The following is a 19,028-nucleotide window of genomic DNA, read 5'->3' as shown; positions in this document are numbered from 1 at the left end:
ACAGGTCTACCAGAGTGACTCCAGGGGCTTGTTGGCTGGCCTCCTGATCAGAGCATCTTGTATAAAAAGGCTCCAACTATCTTGAACCCGAACCTGGACCTTTGCTGGTGATGCTAAAGGAGCCCTGACAGCCAAAATCCAAAACTTGGGACTTTTAGCTAAAACGTGCTCTGAGAAACAAGAGAAGACCAGGGCCAACCTGCTCATCTATCTGCCCAAGGTGTATCGCTGGTTAGACTAACTTTGCGGCAACTCCCGCTACATTTCTTCTCTGCACCAACAAATCCTGTTCAGCAGTCCTTAGCCAAAGGAGTATCATCAACTGCAGCCTCCAGCCTCATCCCACTAGAGATTTCCAACTGCCAAAGAAGAGACTAAGGTCACAGTTTTGACTTTGGGGGTCTCACTGCCAGTGTGCCACAGTGGCAGATTTGAGTACCCTGCCGTGCAGCTGGCCTCACCTCCAGCCATATTGTGAGTTTCCTGCTGGGCTGGGAGGCTGGCGGCGGCAGGGTCATGATGGTGGTATGTGTTCTTGCTGCCAATGACCCGGAAGCAGCGGTTGCACTGCAGTTGGACAATCATGGGAACTGTGATGCTGCATGTTAGGGCAGGGTCCGTGAATATGGGGGCAGGTTCAATGGTGTTGAAGCACAAACAAAACATATGCCATAGCTCCTGTTGGTCTCTCACTGTTAGATAGTTTTTCGTTTTTCTCAGCTGGCGTGTCATACATACAACAGAATCCCCTAATTATCATTACCATACTGCCTTTCTGCCAACTCATGCATTTTGGTGTGGCAGCCAGGAAATGGTCGGCTGAGAGGCAGATCAGAATGATCCCAGTGGGAAACCTGTCGGGAACCCCTTCATGGGATCCTATGTCTTCTCCACTGTGGGAGCTGGATTATTGGCAGTGGCTGCGGTCTTGTGGTGGTGTCTCCTCACCGCCCATAAGCGGCAAAAACTCGACGATGGAACACTTTACCTTCTCAAAACATTTTCTTCACAATTTCTTCTAAGTCTGAAGGTAAGCACCGGCGGGGCCCAATCCACTCTTTGTATCTGGCCCACACACCATCAGGGTCTGCCATAGTTTTCGACCTGGTCTCGAACTAATAGTTGTCCACGGTTGGCGCTTTGATCTTTTAGTCCCTCGCTTTTAAACTTAAAAAATTCATAACTCTAGTTCTACTGATTGGATTTTTGTCGCTTAGGTGTCAAATATTTTAGAAAAAAGTTACCAATGTTTTTTAATTGGTGTGAGAGTTTTCTTGTGTTGTGTTTCTACTTTATTGCTGTTTGTGTGCAGCATAAATAATTTACTAATTGCCTTTAAGTTAAGCCTGACTGCTTGTGTGCCAAGCTAGCAGAGGGTCAAGAACAGGTTAATTTAGTGACACTTGTGGCTCACCCTGATGCGGATTGTGGCTGCTGCTTGAACAGGCACCACTCCACTCCCCCCTCCCCCCCCCCCCCCAATTCAGCTAACAACCCAAGTTATTACTTTGTTGTTTGTGAAACACTTGGCTAGTTCACAATCCCTGTCCTTTCAGTGATGCAGCATTGATCGCCACGCCCTCGTTCTGAACATTGTTCCAGCACCCTTGAAAGATGGGGTGTCCACATCAGGTATTAGTGGGAAGCATTGCATACTAGAGTTCATCTTTTGTTCATCTTAGTGTGGTGTCTGGCTGGGGTTTTAATAAACATCCACTGATATATTGCTAACATAGCCATTGATACGTGTGTTAGCTTCTCACTTAGTGTCTACCATAAGAATTTGTTTTTATTCATTTCTTTGACCACCTATGCACCCACTGCGAACATTTATTTTCATTATGTTTAGCAGAAGAACATTAATAAATAGATGACGGGCTTCGGTAAACGCTTGTGTTAGGAGCTAATTAGGAGCTCATTCTTTACCCTTGGCCTTTCAATAACAAGTGCATGTTGTGATTAACTGGCCCGTGTGATGCAAGCAAAGCTCACTTAGACAAAACATGCCGTGTTATTTCACTCCGCTTCCTTTCAGGGAGGCAACGCTCAGCCCCTAAGCTAAGGTGAACATTTGTAAACATGTTCAAAGGCTTGTTGTCCCCATTTAACCTTAATCTGTGTCACACGGTCTGTCCATGAAAACCCCCGTTCCAGGTTATCTGGAGGTTGCTATACAGGCAGCTTGCGAAGCATTTGTTGGCCACACTGTACTGCGGATGTGATTACAGTGCGAACACTGCTCTGGAATTTTTACAGTTCTATGCTGCCTGTTGTCGGCACTCTTCTGAATTCTACAAAGTGCCAAACCCTGTTCTACAATTGTTACTGTTACTGTCTGTTTATAGCACTCTTCTAAAGTCTTCACATTTCTGAACTCTGTACTTTTGACTGCACTCTTCTTAAGTCTTCACATTCCTGAACGCTGCTCTCCTGACAGAACTCTTGCAAAGTCTTCACATTCCTGAGCTCTGCACTCTTGACAGCACTCTTCTTAAGTCTTCACATTCCTGAGCTCGGCACTCTTGACAGCACTCTTCTTAAATCCTCACATTCCTGAACTCTGCACTCTTGACAGCACTCTTCTTAAGTCTTCACATTCCTGAACTCTGCACTCTTGAAAGCACTCTTCTTAAGTCTTCACATTCCTGAGCTCTGCACTCTTGACAGCACTCTTCTTAAGTCTTCACATTCCTGAACTCTGCACTCTTGACGGCACTCTTCCTAAGTCTTCACATTCCTGAACTCTGCACTCTTGACGGCACTCTTCTTAAGTCTTCACATTCCTGAACTCTGCACTCTTGACGGCACTCTCCTAAAGTCTTCACTTTGCTGAACTCTGCACTCTTGACGGCACTCTTCTTAAGTCTTCACATTCCTGAACTCTGCACTCTTGACAGCACTCTCCTAAAGTCTTCACTTTGCTGAACTCTGCACTCTTGACGGCACTCTTCTTAAGTCTTCACATTGCTGAACTCTGCACTCTTGACAGCACTCTCCTAAAGTCTTCACATTCCTGAACTCTGCACTCTTGACGGCACTCTCCTAAAGTCTTCACTTTGCTGAACTCTGCACTCTTGACGGCACTCTTCTTAAGTCTTCACATTGCTGAACTCTGCACTCTTGACAGCACTCTCCTAAAGTCTTCACATTCCTAAACTCTGCACTCTTGACAGCACTCTTCTTAAGTCTTCACTTTGCTGAACGCTGCCGGACGTTGCTCTGAAAATGTTCCTATTCTTGTGCTGCCTGCTGACAGCACTCTTATCCTCCTCAAGCCTTCACAATGACGAACGCTGCTCTGGAATTGTTACTGTCCTTGTACTGGCTGTTATAAAATACTGTTCTTCTAAAGTCGCCACAATGCCGAATGCTTCTCTGAATTTCTTTTTTTAAAACTATTTTTAAAGTTTTGTAACATGTCATAAACATATAGCGATGCATCACCGATAGTGCAACAGCAGAATCGCACATATATACAATAACAAAAGGCGAGCTGAATCAATGAATACCATGGTAATAATGTAGTAAATGCCCTCACATCCGCACTGGAGGTGGAGAAAAAATAAAACGTTCCGAAGTCTGTTCAAGTGACACAGCATAAAAAGATCGAACAAGTGCGTGAGATCTGCATCCTGGATGAACAGTCACAGTCGCCTCTTGGGTGGTGTTGAGTGGATAGGGTTTGCAAGTAGTCCGTCAAAGGCCGGCATGTATCTTTTGAGTGGGAGGTGGGGGGCTGAAGAGTTGCATAGAGTTCACTATTCATGTCACAGTGAGAGAGGCTGCATACCCAGGTGTCCACGGTGAGTGGGTGCTTATTTCCCCAATGGTTGGCAGTCTCTCTCTTTGCTAAAACAAAGGCAATGGCAGTGTATAGGCGCACGGATTTGGAGATGTCTTGGACATAAAGCAATAAGGCCAGTAACGGGGAAGGTTCAAGCTTGATCTGAGTCATCCGAGTCAGTCTGGCGAATTCCTCCTTCCAATATGTTTCCACCTTAGGACATGTCCAGGCCGTGTGGGCAAAATCTGCGCCCTCTGCGTGGCACCTCGGGCAGACTGAGTCAGATCAATGCGGGCTAGCAATGCAGGTGTAGTAGTTTGTAGGGATGGGTAAGTTCATGAGGCGCGTCTGCAGCCAACGCCTTGTCTGATACAGAGTGCCGCAAGTCCGTTTCCCATGCAAGGGTAAGTCTTGCATGCAAGATTGATATAATTGAGAAATAGGCCCGATCCCTTCCGAGGCATTGATTACCAACGACAGTGGAGTGAATTCGGGGAGGGGGGCAGCGGACTGGATGGGATCTGGGCACTCAGTGCACTCTTAAGTCGTCGAAGCACAAAGTGGTCCATAAGGGGTGGTGCCCGTGAAGCGTGGGTCAGTGGTGCGATAGAAAATATGTCCATACGGGAATATATTCCCCAAAGTGTGTAAAGCATGTGTTGTTAATGAACGACCCAGCAAACCAAAGCAGCCGCTTCCAGGCCCAGAATGTTGTGGACAATGCCTGTATGTCATGTCGATCTAGCCCGCCGGTAGGAGCGCCCTTAGTGGAGTCGGGCCGCAAGATCAGCGTCCGCTTCCCCACTCACACAAGCCGTGTCCGTGTACTCCGTAGTGATGTAAAAAAAACATCTAAAACAGTTGCCGAGTAGTTTGGGATCGTTTTGGAACAGGTATAAGAAACGGGGGAGCACTACCGTTTTAATAATGGCGATGTTTCCGGCCATGGATAACAGGAGGCGGCTGTACGGGTCCACCTGCAGAGCCAGTCTATCCATCACTGGGCCATAGTTTAGGCATATAACCTGCTCCTTATCCCGGTGGATATGGATGCCTGAGTAGCTAACAGTCCTCACACCACGTCAATGGGAAGTTGCAATGTGCCCAAGTGGTTGCAGCAGTCAATGGGAATTGTTCTGACTTATTCCAATTGATATGGAGGCCGACAGGGTCCCGTATCAGATCCGTTCCCGGAGTATCTGGGCTATGTTTTCTTTAGGGTGGTGTATAAACAGTAGAATGTCGTCCACATAGAGGGATACCAGGAGTGGGCTGGGTTTAAACTGCAAACCTCTATGGAGATGTTTAGCCTGTAAGTGGCACACTAGTGGATCCATCGCTATTATGAAAAGTAGGGGCGATAGTGGGCAACCTTGTCTCATCTCCAAGTAATCAGGAAGGGGGCTGAGAGAGTCCCGTTCACCCTATTCTGTGACGTTGGCAGTGAATACAGGAGTGCCACTAAGGATGAGAAGTTACGAGCGAAGCACACTTTATCAAGTACAGCATGTAGGAATAGCCGTTCTAGGGAATCAAAGGCCTTCTCTGCATCAAGGAGGGCTATAACAGCAGACACTGTTGGGGATATTCTGCTAAGGACAACAAAAACAGTACAAACGTTCAGAGACCTCGAGCAACGTGGAAAAAAAGCCTGAAGGTGCCGGGGAGATGACCTGATCCATCAGGAGAGCAAGTTAGGTCAGAAGTTTAGCTAGGATTTTATTACCAAAGTTTAATAAAGATAGTGGCCGGTAGGAGTTGCAGTGTTGCAGATCTTTACCCAGTTTCAGGAGTAGTGTAATCACCACTACTTGCAGCGTGGCAGAAGTGTGCTGCACTTCAGGGCCCCTAATAGGAGCAAGGACGTGTGGATGCTTGTAGGCCTTATAGAAGATGCCAGTAAGGCCAGGAGCCTTGGAGCCGTCCATGGAATCGATCACCTAAAGAAGCTCCTCAGCGGTAAAGGTTTCACTGAGAAACTGTTGGTGTGCAGTGGTAAGCCACACTAAGGCTATTTCGCCCAGATAGACTGCATCGTCAAGGGGTGTGGTGTACAAATCTGTGTAATATCAAAGGAGTTTGGCCTGTATGTCCACCGTGCCAAGACAGGTGCCATCCTCCTTGTAGAGTTCAGTGATGTAGGATGCCCCACGAGGGGGCACAAAAGTCTAGCCAGTGTCCCCCCCCTCTCGCTCTCCCTCCTCATAGCGACGGGCCCTAGCATATTTCCCCAAATAGTGAGACTCCCCTCTCAGCAGTTTCATTAAACTCAGCCATCAAAGTGGCACCCCTGGGCAATTGAGTGTCTTTGCCCTGTTGATCATCAATCTGGTCCAGTTTGGCAAGCTCTGTCTGGATGCAAGTCAGCGTTCCACGTAAATCTTGCAGTATGCCAGTATGTTTAGAAATGCACACGCCTCTGATATATGCCTTAAAGGCCTCCTACAGGGTGAACTGCGATTGTACCGAATCCTTATTAAGCTCAATGTATTCAATGACAGCCGAGCAAATCTCTGTACAGAAGAGGCCATCATGTAGTGCCATTTAGGAGAATCACCACTGGTGCTCAAGTCCACCAGCAATGGGGACACAGTGTCATCACCACAGGGGAGTAGCCCGAAAGTGTTTGTGGGAGATGGGTAACCGAGTCAAGCTACGGTGTAAGTGTGGTCGAGAGGAACCAAAAGTCTATGCACGTCCAAGCGCCATGCAGTGTAGAGTAAAAGGTGTATGCGAGGGTTGTGGGGTGTAATATGAGTCATGTAGTGCATTAATGTCACAGATGTTGTGGATAATTTGCAAGGATCGAGGTTTAACTTCTGGGTTTCATGCAGTGGAGTCTAATGTTGTCCAGGAGCATGTTGAAATCCCTTCTCAGTACAATACATGGTCGATCAAAGTTTAGAGTGAACAAAAATAAATCTGGATCATCAATACTGGGAGCGTACACAATAGCAAATATAAGGCGATGTCCGGAGTATCCTGCCACTAACAAGTATTACCCTCCTTCATCTGATAGAATATCGCATGGCTGGAAGGGTAAGCGCTTATGTATCAACGTGGCTACACCTCGTGAGTATGTGCTGTAGTTGGAGTAAAAGTGATGTGGATCCCAAGAACTGGCAAATGTGTGGGAGGATCTAGGTGGCAAATGAGTCTCCTGATGGAAGACTGTCTACTTTGTGTTTCTGCAAATACTGCATCACCTGCTTACACTTGCAAGGACTGTTGAGGACCTGGATATTCTAGGACATAAAAGTGGCACCAGTGACTGGATGTACGTTAGTGCGGGTAGGCATGGCTCATGAGTAAAACCAATACATGAAGGATGTGACATGGAATGTAAGTAAAATGATGCATCACAAAAAACAAAATAACTGAAACAAACCTACAACAATTATTCCCCTCCCCCACCCAGCACTGAAGTGCCAGGTGAATCCTCATTTCAGCAATACAACATGTACCCATCAAATGTGTCTGTGGTATAAGCCAGTGGGAGGTAGCAACACCACGGCAGGTGGCTCTGTCACGAAGAGAGAAATAGGAATAAAGATGGGCCCACATATAGCAGTAGTTACTTATTAATGGTTTCAATCTAAAGAGGATCCAGTGGGCACTAGTTGGTTAGCTGCCAGACATCCCGTGTTCAGAGTAACCAGGCAGCCTACTCTGCCTGGAAAAGTTTCATGCTAGCCCCTAATGGGGAGACCAGGGGGCCTTTTCATTGTTATTGTGCTCCCAAGAGGCACACTTTCCAAGTGCTGCTTACAGAAAGTTATTACATCCGCTGGAGTGTTGAAGTAACGGGCCTTACTATCTACATCAAACTCAAAGGTGTGCTAGATATAACATTCCATACCTGAGTCCCAATTTGTGCAGTGCAGTTTTGGCCTCATTAAACCTGCATCTGGCATCTTGGACCGCAATAGTGAAGTCCTAGAAGAGGGAGACAGTGGATCCTTGAAACAGGAGCGGACCCAGCTCACATGCCCATTGGAGCTCCACGTCTCGATCCCTAACCTTGAGGAAACGTGATAGTTGCCCACGGTGTGGTTCCAGCCACCGGGCGTGTGTGATGTGTGCATGGTCAACTATAAATGTTGAAGTGAAGTTATGTCTGTCTAGTAGATCAGACAGTAGGCGCTCAACAAAAAGGTCAAGGTGATCAGTGTTCATTGTTTCTGCTATGCCTAGGATGCAGATATTATGATGTCACCCTTTTGCCTCAAGATCTTCATTTTCAATAGCCATTATTTTCAGTTGTGCCTCCAGCTGCTTCACCACCGTGGCAGCAGTGTCCTCAAAGTGGCCATCGACAGAGCAACACAAGTGGGCTCAGGAGATAAGGAGCATTGAGGTAGGGACCCTCTGCAAGAAAGTATGCTTGGGGTGAATATTCCCAGGGTCACAGTGGGAGTAGCATGAACAGCAAAGAGGTCACGGCAGGAGAGAATGGCCATCAAGTCGCAGATGTTGCATGAATCTCACCCACATAACGGCTGTCGCGCAGGCAGAACACAAAAATCCCTCCCCCCCCCTCCAGCCGAGTAGCTGCAGTCAAGCCCAGGAACGTCCCGGCCCGCACAGCAGGCCCATCTCTCAGGCCGCAGGGTGCCTCATGAGCGAGGGTAAATGGACACCATTGAGTCAGGAATAACCCTAAACTTGTTATTCTAAGGAGGGTGGGACAGGGATTTGCCTGACACCTACTAAAACCCTGACCTACAGAAAGTTATTACATCGGCTGGAGAGTTGAAGTAACGGGCCTTACTATCTACATCAAACTCAAAGGTGTGCTAGATATAACATTCCATACCTGAGTCCCAATTTGTGCAGTGCAGTTTTGGCCTCAGTAAACCTGCATCTGGCATCTTGGACCGCAATAGTGAAGTCCTAGAAGAGGGAGACAGTGGATCCTTGAAACAGGAGCGGACCCAGCTCACATGCCCATTGGAGCTCCACGTCTCGATCCCTAAACTTGAGGAAACGTGATAGTTGCCCACGGTGTGGTTCCAGCCACCGGGCGCGTGCCCAGGGAGATGTGTGCATGGTCAACTATAAATGTTGAAGTGAAGTTATGTCTGTCTAGGAGATCAGACAGTAGGCGCTCAACAAAAAGGTCAAGGTGATCAGTGTTCATTGTTTCTGCTATGCCTAGGATGCAGATATTATGATGTCACCCTTTTGCCTCAAGATCTTCATTTTCACTAGCCATTATTTTCAGTTGTGCCTCCAGCTGCTTCACCACCGTGGCAGCAGTGTCCTCAAAGACTGAGATGCGCTCCTCCGAGCTCACCAGTCTTGTGATATGTCGATCTAGGCGTTCATTCTTACAATCCAACTGAGTAGTGATAGAATCAAATCACATATCTGTTGCACAAAATCCTGTTTTAAGTTCAGCCATAATGGCCTCCAGGCCCACCAGCGTTTCGGGTGTGGGACCACTGGCCACATATCCCTCCATGCTGGACTCAGTCCCCCCCAGTGGTTTTTGGTTTCTCGAAGGGCAGTTTTTTCTGTTTTGGGTAGCTTTGGCCCATCGCAGGAATGGGTTTGACCCTGGCTACTCCCCTTTGCCAGAAACAGAGCAAGTAAGGAGCCCCAGTACTAATTGTGAAAGATGGTGGAACCAAGTAGACACAATATGTATAAAGCTTTCAGTAGTATAGGCTACAATCTAGGAACTGGTCTGGAGTACAGTGCGGGGGGGGTAGGTGGGCTCCGCTGGTATTACCTCTAATAAGGATAGTTCCCAGCCTCAAGGCACGGCCTGAGGGACCGCTATGAAGTTAGGCACCTCCTGGGGCCATCGACAGAGCAACACAAGTGGGCTCAGGAGATAAGGAGCGTTGAGGTAGGGACCCTCTGCAAGAAAGTATGCTTGGGGTGAATATTTCCAGGGTCACAGTGGGAGTAGCACGAACAGCAAAGAGGTCACGGCAGGAGAGAATGGCCATCAAGTCGCAGATGTTGCATGAATCTCACCCACATAACGGCTGTCGCGCAGGCAGAACACAAAAAGCCCTCCCCCCCTCCAGCCGAGTAGCTGCAGGCAAGCCCAGGAACGTCCCGGCCCGCACAGCAGGCCCATCTCTCAGGCCGCAGGGTGCCTCATGAGCGAGGGTAAATGGAACATTCACGTGGGGGGAGGAACTAGACGTCCCACTACCCCCAGTAGCATGTCGCCCCCAGGGAGGAGGGAGGCTGTCACAAAGGCTCTGGATGCACCACTCGGCCTGCCCACCCACGACTCAGGTCTGCATGCAGTCCCTGTCACCGCAGGACCTCCAAGGAGAGCGTTGGCCCTCCTACCTCGGCAGCATGGGCTCCAGGAGCAGCGAGAGTCGACCGCCTAGGACAGCGAGTTGCAAGGGTGGGGTTCCCCCATCACGATGCCCAGGAAATTAGTATTGTGCCTATCTGCTCAAGAATCAGAGCCAGCACCATTGAAGCTTCAGGGCTGTGTGGCCATCTTGGTTGCAGGGGTGGCCACGCCCCCGCTGCTCTGGCATTCTTACTGTTCTTTTGCTGCTTGTAGACAGCACTGTTCTTTTAACGTCCTCCCAATGCCGAATACTGCTCTGAAATTGTTACTTCTCATGTGTTGCCTGCAGTTCACAAATTCTCAATACAAATTTTGAAGACCTCCTTCAAGTTCATGTATGGCAGCTTCTCAGTACCAATTATCCAGGATAGCTGCCTGAGGATCTGAAATTTCCGTAAATCTGTAAGGAGACAGTAAGCCAAGTGTAGACTTCATTGATCTAAAATAAATAATATATTATCCTCAATTAAACTGAATACCGGTAGGTAAGAATATTCATTTATGCTCAGACAGCGTGAGTGATTTTCACAATATGAAAAGCCTATTTTAAAGCCTGGCATTGGGTAGAAAAACCTAGGGGCCGACTTTCCAAAAAAGTAACTCAAAAGGTCATAGGTATATGTCTTTTGCTTGGATAAGATTTACTGTTTTTAGCACTTCTTAAAAAAATCCAGGAAGGTTGCAGCTTTTCATAAGTTGTCCAGGTATAAACATTTACAAATGTTTAGCTATACAGATTGAACACTTGTGTTTGTGTAAATGCTCAGCAGTTTTTTGATAACGTTTTTCATTTTCTTCACATAAGTACGTTTTCTGCACAGGGAGACACGGTCCTGTAGCCCCCAACAAATTATTAAAGCCTTGCCGCTGCATTAAAATTCTTAGTAGGAATGTAATTCTTCCCTTGACAGGAGTGCATTTCTGACCGTATCCATGGTGGGACAGGGCTTTGAAAAAAATTGTGACTACTCACAAACACACTTATGCTAACCAACTTTCTCTGGTTTTTCCAACCTGAAACTATGGCTTTTTATATTGACTTCTTGATCATGCTGCTTGTTATAGAACATTGATTGATAACAGACCTAAAACACTAGTCACTAGAGCTGCAAAAGGATACAATCACTATACCTTTTAGTGTATCATGATTGGTTAATTTGAAGGGATCTCAAGGCGGTCCACAAGGGGCGTGGTGGGGGAAGAGGCAGGAAGAGGCAGCATTTGAATATTTATTGGTGCCCCTAAATAGTTCACTGCCGGCACCACACCCCATGCTTCTAGCCTACAGTCATTGATCACTCATTCATCATTTTAAAAGTATGATTTGATTCTTGTTCAGTATGACTTTAAAAAATAAAAAAAGCTAGCAGGAGTAGCACACCTGTTTTTTTTTTTTTTGAATGTCCAATTAAGTTTATCAAGATTCTAACTGAAACAGCTCATACACTTCCACCCATTAATGTTCATTCAAGAAGGTAAAAGCCACATTATTCTCAAAGTTCTCTGTTACTCCATTTTCAATATTATAGCATGTTCTCCTTCTACCCCATATCTTTTAGTTTGGGCAGCCTCTACTGTTATAGACTACTTTCTCTGCTGCCATGCACATATCTATAACCGACAACCATTGCTGTTTAATTAGACACTGGTGGTTTCCCCAATTTTTAGCGATATCCCTTTTTGCAATTATAAATTCCAAAATACATATTATTTGTTGGATTGAACTCATGGCAGATCCCCATTAGTGACCTGTTCCATTCCCAGTTGATAATTTCATATAGATTTAGCCCAGTTAATTTTAAAACCTGGATAATCCTTAAACTGTTCAAGAGATGAGAGAGCCACGAGGACTGTACATGGAGAAGGGGGTGGGGGAGCTGGCAAGTATAGAAGAACACTTGTCCACATTTAGCAAAATCTTTTCTGATTTTCTTTTATCTTCAAGGAATCCTAACAAATCCTCCATGACTCAAAACCAACAGGCCAGAGGCTCCACGCGGAGGGAATATAGTAAAGGTGAGAGCGAGCATTCCTGGCTTGTGTCCGCTCCAAGAGGAAGGGTTCTGAGTAAACCTTATTGATCCGTACCACCGCTGTGAGAAATTCATACAGCAAGGAGACCTAGCTGTGAAATTTCAACCCAAGCCCAAATTTCCCCAAGTTCAGCCAGAGATGGGACCAGGCAATAGTCAAAGGGCTAAGGACAACATAGCCATAGGATCTTTTACTTGTTTAATTGTATTGAGCCATTTATACATTCTCCTCAGGTTTTGTTTAGTCACTCAACTCGACATGAAACCTGTCCGGTCAACATGCACATCCTATCCATGATCCTTACCATCCTCATAACCAGGAATTTGGCCAAATGTTCTGCTTCACTATATGATAAAGAGATAGGCACAGTTGCTTTTGGGTTTAATTGGTATGTAGATAACCATAATCACCCCGTGTAACTCCAGTGATAGTATACCTCCTATCCTGGCTACATTGAACATGTTAAGAAGGTATGGTCCCAATTGGGGTGGGAGGAGGAGGCCATTAGTCCCCGGTGTCTTCCTTACCTGCATTGTCTTAAGGGCCTCTGTTAATTCATCCAAGGAGATGTCTGCCTCTAAAGACCCACTTTCCTCACCTCCCAAAAATCGGAGTTTCAGTATTGTTCAGGATCTACCTTGTCTCCATGACATTTTTGGGTCTCACCTCCCATGTAAGTGTTGTTAAACTAGGTGTTGCAACAGCAGTTAAAGCTGCAGGAGAATTCTTGCACCATTAAGTAAAGGGGAGAAAAGGGCGGCATCCATTGTTCTCGTTGCACAATTAAGCTTGTCAAGCTGTAGAGGTTGAATGCTGAAGATTGGCTACATTTTCATTTTTAAAAAGAGTATATTATCATGTTGCCGGCATTGGAATTATGGATGCTGGCAAATAAAGTGCTTGAGTGTAAAGTACTACTAAAAAACAGTACGTCCAGCTCCACACATGACCCAACCACTGATACAGCTTTACCCTCCCATAAAAAATAATGGTGCATTGACAAATAGAACCCCTTTCAGAGAGCCATGGGGCACACACACAGGGGCCACTAGATCTACCCTGGTGGTAGAGGCCTTTGTACCCCTGATGTCCTAGGGCCCGACCTGCCATTGATCCTGCTCTACTGGGCCAAGTACCCCTTCTACACTTGACTCTCAGTGGGAGCTGTGATACAGCATTAAGGCTTTCTCAATGGGGATGTAGATACAGGTCAGTGAACACCGCTTTTAAATCAAAGTGCAGACAGCACGGCCAATAAATCAATGTCCACCTAAGTAATTGCGTTTATAAGAACATTGGGTATTTTATTTCTAACTCTATACATGCAAAGGAATATGACATTCAGAAACACCAACACAAGCCCCCTTTAGGTCAGGGTTCTAGTAGGTGTCAGGCAAATCCCTGTCCCACCCTCCTTAGAATAACAAGTTTAGGGTTATTCCTGACTCAATGGTGCCCACATCAGGAAATATAAACTATTAGCATATACTCAAGGGTTCTCTCTTAACTCTTCAGGCTTTCAGTTAACATTGTCTATGGTGCCACAGAACCTTCAGCAATAAAACTCTTAGGGCCCAGTCTTACCCACTTTCCTTTGGCATCCGTTCACTAAAATCACAAGGCCTCTGAAAATCTTGGTGTACCTATCAGTATTACCAGCAAATGTGAAAACCCCTTCGTGCATTACAGTATGGGGTAAGTCCTCATGTCTAGTTTTGTGTTAAAACGAAGCCCAGTGGTGCATTTTGGACTCCATTTAATTGGGTCCCCGGATCCAAAGTTGGCAGTTCTGTTTAAGGCCACATTCATCTTTCTCAGTTTCTGCGAAAGTCCTACACAAGTGGGGTTAATTTGTATGATCACTTATAGTTACTGAAATAGTCACTTATATTTACTGTTGAAATGGCTTTGTGAATCAAAGAAAGTGCAGTAACAAATATTGGAAGGTTCACCCAGAGTCTTGCTTGGGAATTCTTGCAAGGGTGTGTTTTAAAACTGGACTTGGGGACATATTTCTGCACCTTTGCACCAGTGATGCTGGAAAAACTTCAGAGAGAAGTTGCCGACACCAATGCTACATGACTCAAGTAATGGTGAGTATGAAAAATCCTAGATTTGCACAAAGAACAAGCTTGCAACTGTATTCACCAGGAGAGTGGTAAGGATGTAGTATGCAGCTGTTGGTGCATTTCTTAGCACATGTTTTTCATATATTACTAAAGCATTGTGTAGTAGCACACTGGCATTTATAGAGAGCACATTGTCTGTTGCAATGGTCACTAAACAATGCCAGATATACAGTTGTACATATAAAACTGAAACATACAAGTGATAATGTGTGGAAAATGGATTTCAGTGAATAGTTATCCTTTGTGCATCACAAAGTAAAGTATCTTGATTTGTTTTGAGCCTAATAAAATCTTTATTTTCATAAAACATCAGAATTACAAATATTTGCCTGATTTTTGCTTTCCTAACTGCTGGTATATTCTGAAATAGGGGCATAGTTCATTTACAGGTATTAACATTTTGATGTATGTTACAAAAAATGATATCCTACAGCCTTTCCTTTCCCACCCATTGTATCCAGCAAGTCACATTTTACAAACTCCTCTCACTTTGCAGTCAGCAAAAGACAAATAAACACCAATCCCTATGTTAAAAGCAATGGCAGCAATTTGTCAGAAGACATAGGGCCTAATTACGAGTTTGGCGGTCCTCGGACCTCGGGGTTCCTGCCATTAAAAGGCTGGCGGAAAGACAGTTCTGGGGGCCAGAGGAGGGCCCCTGCACTGCCCACGACCATTTTGTGGGTAGTGCAGCCCCCCTTTAGCATCCTTGGAATACGCATTGTCTGCTGTGGCAGACAGTGTGAATTCCGAGGGTGCTGTGTGTAAGCGCATAGGACTCGGCTCCCTGAGGGAGCCAAGGCCAACGCTACTGCACAGTTTCCACCGGGCTGACTAGTGGAAATGTCATAATATAATGTTTCTGCCAATCAGCCCAGTGGAAACATCGTAATACGATGGTGGTGAGGCCGCCGGTTCGACGGACACCTCACAACTGCTGTATTGGAGTTGCGGCTGTGCAACTGCCCAACTCTTAATCGGGCCCATAGCCTGACATTTGATCTCTATCTTTGAAGCACATCAAATGTAACAAGATAAAGGCAAAATTTAAAGGAATCATTATTGCTTGCTCACGTTTTGAAGATCAGGATTTTAACAATCTACTAAAAATGTGCTTTCATCCAGGTAATATTAGTTTCATCCAGGTGATATTAGTTTCATATGTAGTAGCATAATAAACTAAAGATTTTCTGATCCAGGTTGTTTACAGGAACAAAACCACACTCATACAAGCAACATCATGACTCTGTCTGCTTTATTGCATAGTTTATTCAAACACCTAGATAACGTTCCCACCGCTGTTCCTATATGGTGAATCATCTCTTATTTATTTGTAACAATATTTTCCTAGGAAATCCAGTTTTCTAGCATCTTCTACTGAAGGAGCAGGAGCAGGATCTTCAAACTTTTATATTCTTTTTACAAATTAATGAGACCCTGGATATACAAAGCTAGATATTGTAAATATTTAGTGAAAGGTCAAAATTGTGCTTGTAAGATCGAATTCAATAATAGTAGGAGATTTTCACCTGAAATCATTTTGAATCCATCTCAGTTTATTTAGGAATTTGAAGCTGGTGTTTGTGTGTGTTAATACTGGTAGTATGCTATGTAAAGTTATTATTTTTAAAATCACCCTTCTCTAAACCTGCGTTAGTGTATCTAGCTTTTGCTTTGTCCATTATAACTGAAATCTAATTGCAAAACTCATCATAATTGATGTATAATGTAATTTCTTTTTCTTTTTGTGTAGGGATTTTGTAGATACCTTGAAAAGAATTTTAGTGATATCAAGAAAAGAGGTGTAGTAATTGGCTATGATGCCCGTGCACACCCTTCAAGTGGCGGTAGCAGTAAGAGGTAGGTACTTATTTTTTTCAAATCGTGTCTTGAGCAATAAATTTGCTATTTTATGTTTCCACCTACTTTGTTTACAATTTATTCAACTGTATGCTCTCCTGAAATTAAGCCTCTGAAAATATATTAACACCAATCAATTGTGATTTGTTTTCAGTAAATTGTCTTGGTTTGTAAATGCTTTTTCATTGGGTGCAATGCACACTGAAAGAAATATAATTCAAGTATCCCATGGATAATATATATACCTATAATCCAATGCTGTATGATGCTGTGCTTTGTGCTCTACAACAAAGGTTTTTCTCTTGACTCTGAAATACCAGCAGCATTTTGACAGGGAGAGGTTTGTTGCAGAACTAGGACACTGAATGAATCAGCCATGCTACATATTCTTGGTCACTTTGGTTATCTGCTGGATGAACAATGGCTCTGAAATTATGAATCCTCCTTCAGAGTCTAGACTCATCCTGATGGGCCAGATGAGCTGCACTCAGGATGGTGATTTAAGATATACAGTGAACTAACAGACCAGACTCTGAGTTATACATGACAAGGACTATGCCCTTTTTTCTCCTCTCTTGCTTCCCAGGGGATCATTAAAGTCAACAAGGGTCCTTAGTTACATTCCTGAAGTAGAATATTTAGAGTTATTTCCCGACATGTCTGTGACTGAAGGCCAACCTATGTGATGTTTGCGTAAGTCTGTCTGGATGAAAATAAAGCAGTCTTAACTGAGGGTAGGTCATTTGCATAAGATGTGTTTCTTTTTCCACCATCAAAGGTACAGCTGCTTATCAGTTCCATTGTAGAAGGTCATCAGAGCAAGTGATCGGAATGATAAAACTAATTCCCATTTTCTTTGACTTTTTATGGATTTAATTGTAAATTGCCTTGAAATCTGCTGAGATTGGAGAGGTAGTTCTTGAAATTAGTAGTTTTTGCTTTAAATTGGCAGATTTCTTCTCTGATGTTTTAACTTTATTAGATTAAATCATGTTTGGATATGGAGTAGAATATATGTGTCTTAATTAACTGTACGTATTTATCTCAAAGTCATTGTTATACAAACATCCAGATATATTCACAAAAACAGCAGTACAAAAAGCATTTCAACTAATTTGATTCCCAACTTAATATTTAAGATCAACTTCTTCAAAAGATCAAGAATTTTAAAACCAGACACTGACTCTCAATTTATCAAACATTCATTAAAAGCTTCCTTCCAGAAATTATAGTCAAAATCTATGTTTATAAAGTTTCATAGGTATGAACCAACTGATTTCAAAGCAACATTTATGCAGCCAGCTAGTAGGTAGCTGAGTTGATGTATCCCTGTTTTAGATAAGTTAGTGTATCAACCTGCACTTCTAAAATAGGTAAAGTTAAAGGGCCTTATTACAACTTTGGCGGAGGGGGTTAATCCGTCCCAAATGTGACGGATATCCCGCCCACCGTATTACGAGTCTATTATATCTTATGGAACTCGTAATACAGTGGGCGGGATATCCGTCACATTTGGGACGGATTAACCCCCTCCGCCAAAGTTGTAATCAGGCCCAAAGTCTCATAATGGGCACTTGCTAAAAGAACATGAGTGAATGCATCCTCACACAAACCAGCGGTAGGCATTCCATTTGCCTTTATTAGTGATAAGGTTAGTTTGGTTAACATGCATGCGCAGACATTATTAGCCACCTCTAACACATCAGAGTTTTCTGACCTAAGGCTCTAGACCAGCAGTCTTCAAACGTTGTTTTGCTCTGAGCCCCCTCCCACCCAAAGTGGTTTGAAAACTTAATGGGAAGACCTGGGGCAGTGGGAGGGGTAGGACTTAGCACAGGAGGTGGAGCTTACAAGATAATATCAGGGGCTCTTTTTCAGTAGCTCACACTTTACACTAAATGTGAGACATATAAAGAGCAAACACATAAAAACTGAACTAGACAAAAACAGTACTCATTAATTGAGGTCTTCATGCTCTTGGGTCCCAGTGCAACTGTGTCTAGTGCACTAATGATAGCAGACTAACCCCTCTGCCACTTTCACCTTTCCTCACTATGTCTGGCCATCACTATAATCTTGAAACAGACTGTCCCGTTCAGAAAAAATGAGCTCATACATGTTACTCACTGCATCCCTAATGCTCTCCAAATGTCTTATTGTAAAGGTAGAGAGTCATAATTGTGATACAGCTTCACTGATAAGGCATACTGCCTTGCGAAGCGGGAAGTCACCTTTACCCCTTGTTAAAGCCTTCCTCCATCCTCTTTCTGCCATCTCTGAGAAGCCTAATGCTAAGGTGACTCCTCTGTGCCAATTATTCCCTCTCTTGGGCCGTTGGTCTAATGCAGGAAATAATACTGGCACAGCAAGGGTGCACTGAGCCCTACTGAAGAAAAGAATGAGTAAAGCAGCCACAATAGGAATTTAGTTGGGCCCCCACACACCTGGGCTCTGTTGCCACTGCACCTGCAGCACCAGTAATACCAACTCCTCTGCCCATTCCACTGGCTCTCATTTTTAGGTCTGCCCGCAAATACCTCAGTAACACACCCAATATTGATGTGCAGCAGCCCCTCACACCATAGTCCCAGTGCAAACGCACCTGCTGCACTAATGGTAGTGATGGCCTTTTTAAAAAAAATGAGCTCACGTTTCTCAGCACCTTCTTCGGGGCATCTTCTTGAGGCAGGGGGAATCTGGCTGATTTATAAGAAAAAAAATAAAATAGATTCTACATAACGCCCCATCCTCTGGCAATTTTTTTTTACGCTATCCATGAATATCGCTCCTTTCCTCTTTCTCCTGGGCCATTATCTAGAAACTTCATGGGTCTGGATGATCAGGGCTCTGAATGTGACCTTTTCTGCCTCCTCCCTTCTGCCTTATCGACTCACCT

The 19,028-nt window shown here is 44.6% G+C and overlaps 1 protein-coding gene across 1 annotated transcript in view; it reads left to right on the top strand.

Annotated features, from left to right (window-relative positions):
- PGM2 (phosphoglucomutase 2) overlaps positions 1 to 19,028 on the top strand; it is a 252,015-nt gene that overhangs the window by 52,664 nt on the left and 180,323 nt on the right. Inside the window, exon 3 of the mRNA XM_069202119.1 lies at positions 16,026 to 16,132. Coding sequence (XP_069058220.1) covers positions 16,026 to 16,132 — 107 coding nt within the window. The remainder of the gene's footprint in view (positions 1 to 16,025; positions 16,133 to 19,028) is intronic.

Source organism: Pleurodeles waltl, chromosome 1_2 (assembly GCF_031143425.1).
Source record: "Pleurodeles waltl isolate 20211129_DDA chromosome 1_2, aPleWal1.hap1.20221129, whole genome shotgun sequence".
Classification (NCBI taxonomy): domain Eukaryota; kingdom Metazoa; phylum Chordata; class Amphibia; order Caudata; family Salamandridae; genus Pleurodeles; species Pleurodeles waltl.
This window is presented reverse-complemented; position numbering and strand designations above follow the sequence as displayed.